Source organism: Mixophyes fleayi, chromosome 2, assembly GCF_038048845.1.
Source record: "Mixophyes fleayi isolate aMixFle1 chromosome 2, aMixFle1.hap1, whole genome shotgun sequence".
NCBI lineage: Eukaryota > Metazoa > Chordata > Amphibia > Anura > Limnodynastidae > Mixophyes > Mixophyes fleayi.
This window is the reverse complement of record NC_134403.1, coordinates 206,259,654-206,277,240: the sequence shown is the minus strand read 5'-3', so window position 1 is coordinate 206,277,240 and position 17,587 is coordinate 206,259,654. Positions and strand designations below refer to the sequence as shown.

The following is a 17,587-nucleotide window of genomic DNA, read 5'->3' as shown; positions in this document are numbered from 1 at the left end:
GGGGAGGGGGCTGTATAGTGTGAGAAGCCCACCAATCTAGACCTTTTGCAACTTCACTGGGCAGGCAGTTTCCAAGGTGGGATTATCAGGTGATAAAAGAGGCTACCCTGGAAGCTGGACATGTATGTGACTGACTTGTGACCAAGAGGTGATGCTCTGCCAGAAATGTGCTGTGGAACCTATCTCACTGGATTTATTTGAACTGATTTCCTCACTTGTTGGACCTGCTATTGTTAAGGGGGCTGTGCTGTATTTAATCTTGTTCTGCAGAATAAATCATCCTTCTATTTTTCCTCTAATACCATGTATGAGTGCCTTGGGAACCACGTATCTTCACACTTAGTAATTTACATTATATTTCAGAGATATCTCATGTGCTCAGTTGAAAAACGTTTGCAAGAGCCACCCCTATAGTTCTCTATGGGATGGTGAATTGGGCCAATTTAACGAGCTTCATTTTTCGCAGCTTAACTCCGATTGCTATAGTAAAAGTCCAGCAGGAGAGGGATCTTCTGATAACTCCCTGGCAGGTGGATGCTCCTGTCCTCCTTCCATCCAGTACATGTGTTATGCACATGTGTGGCCTCATGGCACAAGGACACAATCTGGAACAGGGCCAGACTGGCCATATGGCACTTCTGGCAAATGCCAGAAGAGCTGATGGTCAGATGGGCCGGTCCCAGACAGTGGGTGCACCGTGCACTCACAGCCTGTCAGTGACAGGCTTCCTGGTGGCTGGCTCCTCCCCAGGAACCGGCCACCAGATCACGTGCTGTGCGCAGCACGGCACTGTCAAATCAGCAGGGTCAGAGGAGCGGACAAAGGAAGAGGAAACCCGAAGAGAGAAACAAGAAGAGAAAAGAAGATGAGAAGGTATGTACACAAAAATGGAGGAGCGAGAGAGAGAGGATGCCACAGAGAAAACGGTGAAGGGGGGAGGATGCCACAGAGAAAACGGGGAAGGGGGGGAGGATGCCACACAGAAAATGGGGAAGGGGGGATGCCACACAGAAAACATGGTGGGGGGAGAAGAGAGATGATGCCACACAGGGGGGGAAGAGTAAGGATGCCACACAGGGGGGGTGGGAGAAGAGATAGGATGCCACACAGGGGAGGGGGAGAAGAGAGAGAATTCCACTCAGGGGGGGGAGGGAGGATGCCACACGGGGGGAGAAGAGTGAGGATGCCACACAGGGGGGGGGGAAGAGAGAGGATGCCACACGGGGAGGGGGGAGAAGAGAGAGGATGCCACACGGGGGGGGGGGGAGTGAGAGGATTCCACTCAGAGGGGGAGGGAGGATGCCACACAGGGGGGGGGAGAAGAGAGAGGATGCCACACAGGGGGGGGGAGAAGAGAGAGGATGCCACATGGGGGGGGAGTGAGAGGATCCCTCACAGGGGGGGGCAGAGAGAGGATGCCAAACAGGGGGGAGGAAGGGAGAGGTTGAAACACAGGGGGGGGGGAAGAGAGGATGCCACACAGGGGGGGGAGAAGAGAAAGGATGCCACACGGGGGGAGGGGGGGAGAAGAGAGAGAATGGGAGGATGCTGTATAGTCCATAATTATTCCTACTGGATATTTATATAAGCTCACAGTTTATGGAAACATAATTTAGTGGTGTTAATATGTTCACTCTGTGGCATAATATGATTTGGGGGCACTATTGTGGCATAATATGATTTTTGGACACTACTGTATAGCATAATATGATCTGGGTCACTACTGTATGGCATAATATGATTTGGGGGCACTACTGTATGGTATAATATGATTTGGGGGCACTATTGTGGCATAATATCAACTGGGGGCAGTATTGTGGTATAATATGATTTGGGGGCACTAGTGTATGAACTGGGGCACTATTGTGGCATAATATGATTTGGGGGCTATTAATTGAAAGTGAGGCTGTTTGGGAAAAAAATAACTTCTATTAAATGTGAATAGGAATTATTTAATGGCAGTGATGGTTGCGGGAAATAGGTATATTTCTTAAAAGTAAATGCTATTTAATTTATTGCTGGGGTTGTTTGGAGGGAGGGAAATAGGTTTATTTATTAAACGTGAGTACTAGTATTTTAATGTTGAGGCTGGAGGGAGGTCTAATTATAAAATAAGGGTTATTGATTAAACACCAGGGCTGGTTGGAGTTTTCTAAATTACATGTACCCATTTTTTTCCCAAATAGGACCTCCAACATTCGAGGATCCAGACAAGCAGCAACTAAAGACATCAGTAGCCACAGGTGGTGATAGTGACAAGAACAGGTAGGAGAGAGCAGGACAGTCTGCCAACTGTCCTGAATCTGGTGGAGAAGTCCCGAATTTTGGTGACTGTCTCGTTTAGTGAGATTTGGTTCGACTACAAGGACAGTTGGGAGATATGTCCCACTTCACACTGTACTGCTTGTGAAGGCAGAGCTGCGTTCAACTAACAGTAGTGCACACAGTATTGCCTGGTATTTGTCTAACATTTGTCTAAAATGATAACTATGTTACATAATAGGGGAGGGCGTAATAAATGTAATGTTTTATTATAATGTATGTATCAATGCCCCATGTTGGCCACACCCACAACACAATGTAGCCACGCCCTTTTTGGCGGCGGCACACAGTTTCTTTAATGCTGGTACTGGACCTATGACCTTTTAAATGCCAGGGCTGATTTTTAGTCCCAGTCCGGCCCTGACCTTGAAGTATACTCTTTTGCCACTGCAATCAGCGATTGTGAAAAGGTGTAACACTATTTGCCGGGACAACTGCTTATTGGAGCTGTCCCGGCATTACTTAATTAAGAAAGAGCTCCATCTCTTATTAGTGAGAACAGCTACCAAATGTTTTTCAATATCTACCAGTCTGTTACCTGCATTCCCAGATATGTACATTATCTTCCCTTTACACATCCTGCACCATTTCTCACTCTTACTCTATAGACAATGTTTTTATGAGTGAGAAAAATAAAAATCATTTCTTAATGTTACTGTCTACTAGCAAGTGTCCCAAAACTTACTGTAGAGAGCTAGTTGTATTAAAGGTCCTCAAAACAAGAAATGCACACCCATCCAATACAGATGACGATAGGAAAAATGTCCACAGCTTTATCAAACTCATAGCTATCGCAAGCTATCTTTCGCATTATCAAGTACTGTAGGCTGAGATATTTTCAGTTCTCACAATCTCCTTATTAGTATCTCATTTTATAAAGCAACTTATATAATAGATCTAGTGGTTCTTTAAAGCTGAAAACAATCTAACGAGTGGGAGCAATACTGTTTTTGACCCAAAGAGGGCAATAATGTTCCACAAAAAGCTAGTCAAGCTGAATCCAAGGCATACGTTCAGAGCCAGGACAGAGAAGCACAAACCATTGGCCACAGAATCCTTTACTAGAATCAATACATTAATCTGTAAGCAAATGTAATTTAATATATTGCTTGTGGATACCAACAGATGTCAGAGTTCAGAACTGCAGTGAAAGCACTGAGCCAGGATGGGGACAAATGTGTATGTGTTTGCATGCATTTATATATTACAGGTGGAATATATATCTGTTCTATCTATCTAGCTATATATCGAATATACATATATTATGTAGATCTAATGTACAAATGTACATATGTACACACACTGGTAAAGGATGTAATGAAAGTAAATTTGCTCTCTGCGTTTTATCTCCGTACCGTTGCTGTTCTACCACTTTGTATGCATTAGGGGCTTGAGTACAACCCAATTTCATACAGTATTAGGTCCGTACAAACATTGTCAGCCCATTTCATAGGTGCCCAATTATCAGTTCTAATGCTTTTGTAAGTTATTGCAACCTACCAAAATACGACCTAGATAGAGTTAAGCCCATTTTTCAACATTACTATTATCAGCTGTTTAATAAAAACAATATTTTGCTTCCATTTTCCCACTAATTTCCCTATCAAAGTAACTGTGGAAAAAAAAATACCTTTTAGCATCAATTATTTAATTTAGCCCAGATTTCTGCAACTGGAAAATCAGTCAAAATGGGTCCAAAGCCTGATGTGCTTTGGACATTGGTAGTGTTAGAAATTATGGATTTATTATTGAGCCCTACATTAAATTAACTTTATATACATACTGATTGCTGATTGCTACAATACAGATAACAGGAAAAAGAGGTCCGGGTTTTATTCAGTGACCACAGAACAGTGGGTCTTGAATGTACACAATAAACCAGTTGTGTATACTAAACCTAATTCGGAGAATGAAGTTTGTGGAGAGGACTAAAGAATATTTGTGCAATATTACATTGACGAGTGAACTTTAGGAATTGAGTCACACTGGAACTTTCACTGAAGAAATATACCTCCCTAATCCCTAAACAGGAGCATACTAAAATATACAGTATTTTCCAGAATGTCATTCTTATAAGTTTGCTGTTTCACAAAGTCATTCAGATCTGCACCTTTCTCTCTGCTGCTGTAGGAGTAGCAGGAGAATGTTTAAGATGCTCTGCAACATGTTCCTTCTTTCTGAAGATTGCTATTCTGCAGGTCAATGGCCAAAGTATAGTGACCTCTGACATAGAGGAAATGTATGAGTGAGGCTTCCTTAGTTTTTTCCATTTGCATACTTCACCCAGAAATGTGGCAAAATAAAATATAATGTTTGTTAGCTTCTAAGTCTATACATATTGGCTGCTGAATGCAAATGGCATCACAAATTAGTTGCTTGTTGTCCAAAATTAGTTTAGACCACCCTTTGTACCCCAGCAGCATTTAGCCTGTGAATGATATTATTGTAGTGTGTTGTAAATCGGTTTAACCCAGAATGCAATGCAGGCCTCTCTGGCCAAGGAGGGGATTAGATGGTGGTAATTACGGCTCTCCTTTGCTAAGGGAGAGGAAGGTGGATCACGATTCTACACAGCATATTGATGAGCACATAAAAGGCATGCTGGTCCTCTCTTGGGAGAGTAGGAAAAAGGAAACTCTAAGCAAAACGAGAAACTAACGTGATTCAGTAGGAAGCATGAGGAAGTAAAGAAAATATTAATCTAGCGACCTATGACTATTAGACTATTTGAGTACAGTGCTGCTTTTTATACAAAGTGATCACTACATACCAGGAAACATGCAGGTCCAGGAAAAAAAAAATCTATCTATCTTTATCTATCTATCTATCTATCTATCTATCTATCTATCTATCTGTCCATCCTTAATCATATATCTATATCTATCTATCTATATATACATATCCATATATCTATATCTATCTATATATACTCTGTGTGTGTGTGTGTGTATATATATATATATATATATATATATATATATATATATATATGTGTGTGTGTGTTCAGTTCAGGCAATGGGAAACATGGGTCACTCATTATTAAGTAACTACAATATTTGTGACATTGTGACATACCAGCTGGGGCCTTAATTGGCACTATTTATTTATTGAACACTTGCACCAGACTATGGACTTTTCCCTTTTTTTTGTTTGTGTATGGCATGTTTATTTTTTTCTGGGTTGGGGTTAAACCCTCTCCCCTAGTTATCGGAGGATCCCCACTTCTGGAGGTGGGGGGGCTGAAGAATAAGTTCCCTGGGGGAAGCTTCTGCAATCTCGGGGAGAAAGAGATTGGGACTTGTAGCAAAGGTGTAAAGGTGGGCCCGATGACCCTTGTCCCCTAAGGGGCGTATGGCTCCAGTGATTAGTGAGGAACAAGACCCCAGCGCTAGCTTTTTGCATAGCACTGGATGATTGAAAGCACCGCACCTCGGGCTTCAATAAAAAAAAAAAAAAGTGGCACCTCAGCAAACTGCAATCTATTTTTTCAAATGGTGGATAGACTTAACAGGGGAATCTACGCTCACTGTGAACCTTGCATTCTTTGTGAACATAGGTCACTATACCCCTAACATTTGGTGACTGCTTAATATGATCAGAATAAAATTCAGTCATTTTTTTAAAATTCCCTTTCAATAAATCTTAACTTGTGTTACATGTCAAAGAAAAACTGAATTACATGTAACACACAGTATAGAAGTTATACCATGTGGTGCATCTATATTAAAGGTGTACAGCTACTGACTCTTTCCGATTGCTCAGTGTAGGCTTCAATGTACAATATCAAGGTTCCATGAATGTACACACGCCATTGGGTTCATTTAAAAGGAGATAATATTAAACAAAAACGTGTTACCTTCTGGCTCTTGCTTTCTGAAACACATATGTGCAGTCCTACAACATGCACAGATTTTATACCGTGTGAAATGTGATAGCAACTACTTTGTACGCTTTACCTGTGCGCACACCTTGTGTTCTAAGTTATTAAAGCAACTTATTTTACGTTACTGTTTGGTGACGGATGTTTTCACCTGCATGTTATTATTGAAACAACTCAGGGGAGTAATGGGACATATCATCATCATCATCATCTATTTATATAGTGCCACTGATTCCGCAGCGCTGTACAGAGAACTCACTCACATCAGTCCCTGCCCCATTGGGGCTTACAGTCTAAATTCCCTAACATACACACAGACACAGACAGACTAGGGTCAATTTTTGTCAGGAGCCAATTAACCTATGTTTTTGGAGTGTGGGAGGAAACCGGAGCACCCGGAGGAAACCCACGCAAACACGGGGAGAACATACAAACTCCACACAGATAAGACCATGGTCGGGAATTATGTGATGTGTTTTATTCATGTCTTTGATCTGCTGGCTTTAGTAATATAATGACATTGGTATAGTTTGTGCCTTAGAGAACCCAGAGCTTCCAATAGGAAATGTAAGTTTACATGTCTTCTTAGCAGATGAACCTTAAGAGCTAAACACCCTGTTTGTTGGTTTCCTTACAATTGAAGGACCATTCTTCCAGTTTACCCAGTCAACGTCTCTTTTCCTTAGTGAGATATCAGGCTAAGGCCCAGTGTCCTCCACCCCATATGTTCCTAATGATTGCATAGATCTACTGACAGGTGTTATAGGAAATTCATTACTACACTACAACCAATTTAGCAGTCAATTAAACAGCACAACTGATAGGGTTTAGTCCAAACAAGCAAATTATACAGTTGCTACTGCACATAAACCAAACACTGCTTTCTGATTATCTGATTACAGGAAGGATTTATAACACAAAAGCAAAAAAAATATTTCATTCATTTTAAATATTATTATATGATCCTTTATCCTCAAATTCTCTTTGATCACTGTCCATATGTAATATTTTGTGGCCCTTTGCCTATAGTCATTAATTTATTGCATATTGCTATCTCTTTATCACCCCCCTTCTCTTCTTCTATTCCGACTTTAAAGTCCAAGAAAAGCGACTGAGACATCACACATACAGGAAATCTCCACTATGTTATATGTGACATAAATATTGACAATAACTACAGATATGTATATATATTTTATACTTGCAATGCATTGAAGTTTACTCCGGACACACAATGTATGAATGGGATTCGAGATGTTGAGGTTTTAGAAGTCCCTTGCTCATTATTTGCATGTAAGATGACTTGGGGGTCACCCTTTCTATGTCGCACACTATGTTCCTTATCCTTTCTAGGGAGATGTAAGAGTGGATTTCTTGAAGGAGAATGCTGCAGAGAGTGTAGCTCACAACATTAATCACACCCCCATTACTGGAAATGACCATACTGTTAGTTTTAATGATGTGGACATCTGAATCTATACTTGCCAATGTACACAAACTTGTAATTTGCAATATAAGGCTGCTACGTGTCACTTCATTAAAATATTATAGCGAATATAACATCAAACTGTATTTTTCAAATGCTGTCCTATATTACCTTTACGTAAGCTTGCATTTTGCAATGTATTTCCAGCAAAGATATTACAAGCTTATATATGCAACAATAAATGTAAGGTTTGTGTATAAAAAATATAAAATCATAACTTGTTGTCAATGTAACATACTTAATTCTAGCTATCTATCTATCTATTCCCTATGGTATTGTGGAGCTGCAAGTACCAGTATCCTTCTGGCCGGGTAAGACTTGATGAGACTTGTAGCTCTACAGTATTTAGAGAGCCACAAGTTGGCCATCAGTGTACTGTCAATTTCATCTTGTCCCCATTCTTGCTGTCTTCTATTTTCCTTAGCTACAACTGAGATTAGTAGAAGGGGTCATTTCCTGTCCCTGGATCCTAGAACAGCTTTCAATTTGACCAAATGAATTCAAGGCCAAAAAGTTTCATGAATCAGCCAAGAAGTTGCTCTTGAATCCCATTTAAAGCAAGTATTTCCTATCCATGTCTCTGAATATTAAATATGTGGCGTAAGAGAGATCTTATCATTTATAATCAAAGATGCTCTGTAACCGTTTCCCCAGTGTGCGTCAGCTGGTGAGCTGAGCTAGCTGACTGACGCACACGTTGTAATGGGATGCAGGGCATGCCACATCACTCTCCTTTTCCCTGTACAGGGTATGGAAGCAGGTGAAATCTTTTCCTAGATAACAATGTGAATTAAACACACCATATTACCAGTTCAGATGCTTGCAAATTAATTGATGCATGTAAAGTTAATCTATGTATGTAAATCTGCATTTATAAAAAAAAGGTGACTTAATGGGTCAATGTGGACTCTTCTGTTTCCTAATCTGTAGGCCTGGATCCCTAACTTCCGACTCAATATAGTGTGGCTCATATACTGCCTTGTACTAACTCCCCATTTGATAAATAATCAAGTACATCATTGACATTCAAGTTAGTGTGAAACGCTCATCTTGTGACAAAAATCATTTGTATAGATCCCCATACAATGTGTATGTCACTCATTTGCTCATTTCATTATATTATTAAAATGTAGTGTCCGTTATGGAATCAGAAATCAGTACTTGCTGACTGGGAAGTAATGTTATTGTTTGAAGAATTAAATCATTTAACATGCAGAGTATACAACATTAGGCAGCTTACCTTATGCTTTTTGGAAGTCTCTCTATGCTGTTTTGCCAAATGACGCTCTCCAACCATGGCTGAATGAACACTAACTTGTATCCTAAGAAGTACAGCAAGCATCCTAATACGTTGTCTCATATAAAATGTTTCAATAAGTCTTCTCTACTACAGGCCAAACTAACAAGTGTAAAGCTGTGCTCTTATTATTTGTAAGGCCTTTGTGATCCATAAACTTGATGGGATACAGTTACTGTGCTATGGTGTATTTTGTGGTCCCGCTCATATGGCATTGGTGTACCATAATGTTGATTTAAGAAATCACTTATCATTCCTCAAAAACCTTATTAAGTTTGTACTCAATTTAACATCTTTGAAAATGTTTTCATTTGGAAATAACATTGCTATTTGCAAGAATGGTATATAATTAATTCCTGACTCAATTTAATAAAGCAGGGTTAGATGACCAACCAACACAGATTAAAATACAGTGTTCCATGTATATAGTGAGTTTTTGACTGAACTAAAAATGATCTAAATTATAAAAAGACATGCGGTATGTTTCTCATAGGTTTGATAGAAAATATTTAAAGTGAAATAAACAGGGACTGACTGGTGAGCTACAAAAATAAGGAAGCAATATACTGTATTATCAGACATAGGCAATGATATCATTTGTAAAGAACTTTTTTTAAAAAAATTCTGATTAAGTTTTTTGGTGCACCAAATGGAGGTGACTCCAAACCTCACTTTTTTTTTTTTTGTGACTCACTTAAATCCACTATTAATTACGGTAAAATCATAAAAGACATTTTAGAGCGGTGTCTTTATTAGACAAGCGATTATTGAACAAAAGATCAAAAAATAACATCATGTTCCCAATGTAAAATATTTTTATTTAAATTTGATACACAATTTTAGGAATCTGCATGTGTCGATACACAATGGAAACTGAATAGTAAACAGCATGATGTGAGTTCATATCCAACATTTGTCATTTTATCTCCCTGCTAGTGTTGTCAGAAATGCAATATATTCAAATATACAAAACATATTAATGGCGCAGGGCAAGGAAATTTGCTATGCATGAAATTAACCCGTTCCCAGGAGGTTAAAGTGTATAGCTAAGGAAGAATCTAAATATTATTGCTTTTGTGTTATGCCGAAGTATAAATTGTTATTAAAATGTAGAGGAATATGATGGCCTCAGAAGTTATTAAATAGCAGTGGAAGGGCCTTCTGGTAATACTATGGTATATACAGGAGTAGGCAACAGAGAGAGTTTCTTTGTCAGGCCAGATGAAAACAGTCATTAGCTAATAACCAAATTATCTGTATCAAAGATGGATTTTATATAATTTTCTCCCCGTGGCTAATACCATCCATCTGCTTCTAAATAATGGAGTTGTGTTAATTGTTAATTTTTCAGTTTGAGGGGGTTTTAGATTGATTTCAAACTAGTTACAGTGTGTCAGTAAAAAGCAAGAAAATTCTAATTGTATATGTTACATCGGAAGCCACATACATAAATTGCATAGTTTGTGCCATGTATTATATTTCCTGCTGTATAATACACGGTCACACACATATATATATATATATATATATATATATATATATATATATATATATATATATATATGTGTGTGTGTGTATGTATGGAAAACATTTAGAAATTAAAATTTAAACCCACATGCTTGTACAATCATCCAAAGCATACATACATTACATATACACATACACGTGCATGCAATGCATACATACATCTATTTATACACATATATTCGTGCAGTATATAGTTTAAACTACTATATGAATGTCAGGACTGCAATTGAAACAATATATTAAACTACCATAGCATAGTTATAGTAAAAGTTTACAGATAAGATATGTTGCATGTATAGATTCCCTGTAGAGTGTCACATTACAGTCACTGTTATGTAATATTATTAGAAACCACCGCACATGTTGCATTCATTTAAAATGTTCAATGGTTCCAAGAGTCCCACACACAACAGAAAGAATTATGCAAACAGTATATGAAAAATAATATCTAGTTTCCATTACTAGGTCATGTTTTTACTTCAAAATATACCAGTAACAGTAATGTTAAATAAATTAATAAATACAAAAAAACGTAATACCAAGTGTGCATAGTTTTGATAGTGACGCTTGATGTGTTAGTCTAATTCACAAGTTTTACATTGCTAAAGTTTCTCAGAGTTTCACGTGGACACATACTAGTGTAATAGGTACAGGTAAATGTTTTTGACTGTACATACATACTTACAGTTATTTATTTGTGTATCTGTATAAAACATACAATGAACACATTAAAACAGACACTTGTGGGTTTTGGTGTAAGATTGAGATGCATTACTCTTACATATAGTAAGGTCTCTCCTAATGAATTTATTGGGCTGCAGCAGGGAGAATTGTAAAAAATAATAATCCTGCACTGCACAATGCTGTCTGACTCATTCAATACTCATGAGAGCTAGTATGCTTTGTTTTTGTAGTAACTCCCTTAACCTGCAATCACCTGTACAGACATAATCCTATTGTGAATATTGTGAATGCTCTCTATATACATATACATATTGTATAAACAGTTGGTGGCCGTAATAATCAAACTAGAGGTTATAAATCTAAGCTCAGTAGCCCAAGCAGAAAAAACACAGATTTCTGTACAGAAAGTGGACTCATGAATGTCCCTTTGAACTTAGAATTACAAATAATATAGCACAACATTGTGTTACATAATGTTATACTTATTTCAATGCATGATTCTCAGAAGGTCAGATAAACTAATGCGATGAGTAAACAATTTAGCAAAGTTAATAAAATAGAGTTTCTTAAATATATTTAAATATATAAATAAATATATATATATATATATATATATATATATATATATATATATATATATAAATATATATATATATATATATATATATATATATATATATATTCACCTACTCATCTGACCTTGATGAAAATCAAACATACTTATATAAAAAAAAGAGTACTGATACAAAGAAAAAACAAAAATAACATTGAGACATCAACAAAAAAATGGCTTCTAAATTTCTTTAGAAATGCTGAAAATGTATCTTATTAGGAATATATTGCATGCTTGATTGAATAGTAGATTTCATCTATGGTATTATTTACATCGACTTTGAATTTCAAAATGTGTCAAAATAAATTATCTCAATTTGATAGAGAATATATATATATATATATATATATATATATATATACTAAACAATAGAAAAGTAGATAAATGTGTGAATAGTGTGACCTTAGAAGCATCAAGTTTATTATCATATTCCCATGTTACAGTATCAGGAAAAATGCCAGTGTTTTCAATATTGTATAACTCGCACTTCCCGGAAGATAATACTGTACTCAATATAAATTTTGACAAAACTAGACAGGTAGACGTACATACAAAAAAAGAAAAAGTTTAACCAAAACTGAAACAGTATAGAAGCTTGAGACATACGCCCACTGTCAAAAAAATGTTATATAGTTAAAACACTTTAGTTGAGTCAGCAAATAAAGTTGCAGAACTTAAAAACACAGATTCAAATCAGAAGAATTATATAAGACTATTATACATGGTTCTAAATACCAAGACCCACCTGCTAAAAACAGATATTATTAAGACAGCCACTTCATATTTCATGTTTTAGTGTAAATAATGCACTTAAAAAAGTTTTGCTTTTTTTATCTAAAGGCTTCGTAATGCAAAATGATGAGACTCATAGATGTATTGTGTTATGATAGATATATTGTTGTCAATATTAATTGCACGTTAATATTTATGCACAATTATTAAAGTATAAATACATTGTCACTGTTAGATATATATGTATATATATATATATATATATAATATATATATATATATCCCGTACACCCTATCTAAATGCGCTTACAAGTAGGAGAAATTGTATAAAAATAACTACAATAGACAGGTTTACAAAACAGTGGCATCTTGCCTTAACTGTAATGAAAATGTTGTACTGTCATTCAAGTCGGCAGCAAAATGGATTTGCACAAATACATATACATTTATTTTAAAAATAATGAAAACATTCCTGTTTAATCCTTAATTGCTTAATTTAATTCAAAGTCAACTGACTGACTTCAATATCTGTTTACATATTTATATATAAAAAAGACACAAGGCATTGCTAAAGGCATTTCTTTTTTATGCAAGTAATACAATATTACTTTAACATAAATATAAAAAGTAAATTGCAAATCTACATTTGTAAAAGTTACAAACAGAATTCACCAAACCAAAAAAAAAAATATTGCAAAGTAATTTACACAGCCAAAAATGTGAAAATAAATAGAAAGGGGCAGGTTTATATGGAAATAATATTAAAATATCCTCTGAAAATTAGTAATTGTACAAAATTGTGTAGAATGAAAACAGAACAAAAAAATACACAAATTTCAAAAACATACATATGTATACATATAACACATATTTACAATATTAAGTAAAAAAAACAAAACATTTTTTTTTTCCTTTTTCTGTTTATTTGCTTTATAATGGAATATGCAAGATTCCTTTGATCCTTTTCTTTAGAATTCCCCTTTTTACAGTATACACCATACACTCTATAGCTTTATGGAGATATGTAGCTGTCTATGTTTTGTACTGCTTTTAATATACTAAAGTATATGGATACAGTAAATTAATATAATTTATGTTGTAATATGAGATGCCAACCTTAAGCAGTGAACTGGCATTTTGACCTTAGAAGCTGTAGTAAAACTATGTTAATTAATAAGGAGCCTAAATAATTCAAGTACCTCATTAATTAATGTATAGAACTATTGCTCCTTTCCTTGTTCTTGCATGTATATTTTGGTATAAATAGGGTACTTGCCAAAAATTACAATCACATGTTTAAACATAGACATGATAACAAAATGAACAGTTTAAAAGAAGGATAAATAAAACTTTGGATATTTATTTTCTTTAATAAAAAAGGTATGTGGAACCCAATAAATAAAGGTAACTTTTATTTTGTTTTAAACAACAGGGGCTTATAGCATCCAATTCCACGCAAGAGATTTCTCCATTCTACTGCACTTCATGAGCTAAATAGTCTAATTAATAAATAACACCTTTCCATTCAAAGCTGCCAACAACTTTGTGAGAATGAGATTTACATTAATAATAAAAAATATTCACAGTTCTTATAATCTGAATCTATCCCACAATATTCTGATCAATAAATTACTCCCCCACCCCCACCCCCTTCTCCTTTTACCTTCAAGAAGAAACAAGAATAATAGGTGAGCTGAGGTGTACCAAAAGATTTGGGAAAGGGATTTTATTGTGGGATGTATCTTAATGTAATCTTCTGGTAAAAGGTCCTCCAGTCTCTTTCTGGGAGTCCTGTAACTATTTTCTTTTGTAAAATCCAAAAGTACTTACTTCATCCCCACCCCCCTCACATCCTCCCTTTATATATTTCTTAGTCATTGTACCGATGTCTGCAGTGTGTGATGGAGTGGAGGGGTCTCTGCTTGTGAATACACATCCTCCATGGGGGGGTGAGGGACCCCTGCTGGGGTCATCCTTTTCTCTTTCTGCCTTCTGTTGCAAAACCAAACTCTCACCACCTCCTTCTCCAACTGGAGACTGTCTGCCAGGCTGGTGATCTCATGGGCTGAAGGTTTAGGACACTTTAGAAAATGGTTCTCTAATGCTCCTTTCACCCCAACTTCTATGGAGGTCCTCTTCTTCCTTTTCCTGCCCTGGGCTGCGATCTTGTCTAGGTTGGTCGGGCTTCCTGTAGTAGAATCTGTCTCCTCAAGCCACTTATTCAACAAGGGCTTCAGTTTGCACATGTTCTTGAAACTCAGCTGCAAAGCTTCAAACCTGCAGATTGTGGTTTGGGAGAAAACGTTGCCATACAAGGTGCCCAGGGCCAAGCCAACATCTGCTTGGGTAAAGCCCAGCTTGATTCTCCTCTGTTTGAACTGTTTGGCAAACTGTTCCAGGTCGTCAGAGCTGGGGGCGTCTTCATCCGAGTGGTCCTGATGATGGTTAAGGTGCTGGGGAGGTGACTCTACGTGAGTGTCAAGAACTCCTGGGTCTTCGTGCAAGGGGTCTCTCATGCTGTGGTGCAAAGAGGAAGCCTGGGGCCCCAACATGCCGTTCAGATTCGTGTAGGATGACTGAGAATAAATCAGAGGCTGGTGGCTGTTGGAGCTAGGGGACATAGGAGACAGGTGGTGCCCCCCACTTTGTGCCCATGCATGGCTGCTGGGCGTCTGTTGGTGGACTAGGTGTGACCTGTGGTGGTGAAAACTGCTGCTGAGGTCCTCTCTGCTGCTTTGTACACCACCTTTGCCGTGATCCGCTTGTCCACTCAGGTGAGACCCGCTGCCCCAGTCGCTGGCAGGATTGGGTAACCACTGGTGATGGGTGAGGCTCATTGGGTGTCCGGCGTTAGTGGCTAAGCCTTGGAGGTATTCTTGATGCATCATCTTCTGCACCTCTCTGTACGTGGTACCCTGGTGCATCCTGTCGGAGTCCGGATGCATTAGAGGATTGGAAGGCAATGTGTTATTCCTGGGCAGATACTGAGCAGTTGCAGCCATGGCTCCTACTCCTTAACTGGCTGCAACTTCCCTGCTTTCTGTGCTTTAGAACGAAGCGCTAGTCCTGTGGAGAGTGCCTGTGCCATCGGCACGGCCCATCGGCTTCACAATTGGCTTATTCTCTTCTGATTGACACTTCAGACTCACCCCCTCACTTTCAATTGGCTCCGAACGGCCCTTCAATTGGCTGGACTCGACATATTGACTCTGTGCTGCACTCTCCAATTGGTTGACTGTTTTCATTCATGCTGTTTTGCAAACAACCACGTGGGGGAGTAAGGAGTGTATTTTTGCAGTTTACATAGAAATATATTATTGTAAATACCGCTTGCCATTTTACATTGGACTTCATGCATAGGAAGGAGATGGGCAGGTTTGGCTGGAATTATGCATTATTAATTCCTGTTATTATGATACTTGATCAAGGCTAATTGAGAGTGTTCAATAAAAAGGGGGATGTTCCGGCACTATAATTGCGCATGATCTCATTTGGGTTTTTACAAGATTAAGGGAAAAGGTTTATTTGATCAGCAGCCACGTTTGATTCAACTTTGCATCACTATCGGGGGATCAAGCCCATAGGAGGATGTAATGCTATTCCAGGTCTGTGGACAAACGGGTAAAATCATGATGTAGCCGGATTCGTTTTAAAACTTTAGAAGTTTCCTGACATCAGGTGCACAACTGCCAAACACGTTCTAGCATTTAGTGAGCGCATTTCCCACGATGCTTTCACTTTACAGAAACAAAAATGATTTGAAAGCACTTTGCACAAGCAGATCATTAGTTTAAATGGAGTTAAAATAATGTTTTGCACATGAAGCCAGCGCTCACATCCAGTGTGAAGTCTCCGAGCTCTGTTTGACATCCCGTGTTGTTAGGCACCCCTGCTCCAAGTTTCGTTCATTTGGGAATTTTTCAAGATTGTGGTGTACTGAAAACATCGTCCTCCCACTATAAATACCTTAATCCCAGCAAAATGGCACAAGTTCGTAATAAACCCAAATGCAGGCGTATAACGAGACCGTTTGAAATGAAATAAATATTGATACGGAGGCATTATCAGTAATTGATCGGGAAGTGTTAGCTTATACAGGGGCAGTGCAATGTATAATTGTTGCTATATAGATCTAGATGTGTGAATATATTTACATTACAGGCGGCATCGTGTTTATCTTGCAGCAGGTGAATAATGTGAAGGGAGAGTTTATCCGGGCTCGCACTGTTGGAAACTTCAGACAGAAACACAAATGAAATATTATGTTTTCTAATGAGGCTTACCATGATGATCTAATGAAAAAAAGAGGCTGCTGGTGACAGTATTTGAAATACTAGAAGAATAACCATTATTTCCAACGCTGGGAGCCTTTTCTTCCCCTCCTTCCACAGTCTCCAAAAAGTCTTTAAATCAAAATAATATAATTACAGAGGCAACTCCAATAACCGCAACTAATTATTTTGAATTAAATTTTAATCTTGCTGCATCTATCAGGGCATGGAAAACAAACGACTTACTAGGCTGGGTGTTATTTAAGAAATAAAACTGCATTTTGGTGCCTTTCAAAGTCAATTAGATACTGATGCCCATTTCTCTCGTTTCTCTCTCTCCCTCTCTGCACTGATTTCTGATTGTTTTTCTGTTCACGTTTTGCCCTAACTGCAAATTACCAGTTGTATGAATTGCAGAGCAGCTGCCACGCACAGAGCAGAAAGAGAGCTGAGCGCACACACACACACACACAATCAGATCCCTTATGTACATTCTGAGCGCATTCAGCCACTAATCCCAATACTGCCTGTAGACACTGGACCCTTACACCTCTCACCAGAACCCACCTCACCAACTGACAGCACTGCACACACCTCGGAACACGTACAGATTGTAGACCTTAACCTTAGATTTCTATTCCAGACCCTCGTGCTGAGCAGACGTACTTGGTCATGGTAAGTTCTTTAAGTATGCAAGATATCCAGTGCTACACTTACAGCACATTTCTGGTTTCTTTATTTACAATAGTCTTTATTATTATTAATTATTATTATT

General features: G+C 37.9%; 1 protein-coding gene across 1 annotated transcript; it reads right to left on the bottom strand.

Moving 5' to 3' along the window:
• Nucleotides 1-13,891: 13,891 nt before the first annotated feature.
• On the bottom strand, nt 13,892-15,598 carry POU3F1 (POU class 3 homeobox 1). Its single transcript, XM_075195394.1, has one exon. It carries the CDS (start codon nt 15,541-15,543, stop codon nt 14,416-14,418), a length of 1,128 nt encoding a protein of 375 aa, XP_075051495.1. The 5' UTR covers nt 15,544-15,598; the 3' UTR covers nt 13,892-14,415.
• Between the last annotated feature and the right edge of the window lie 1,989 nt (nt 15,599-17,587).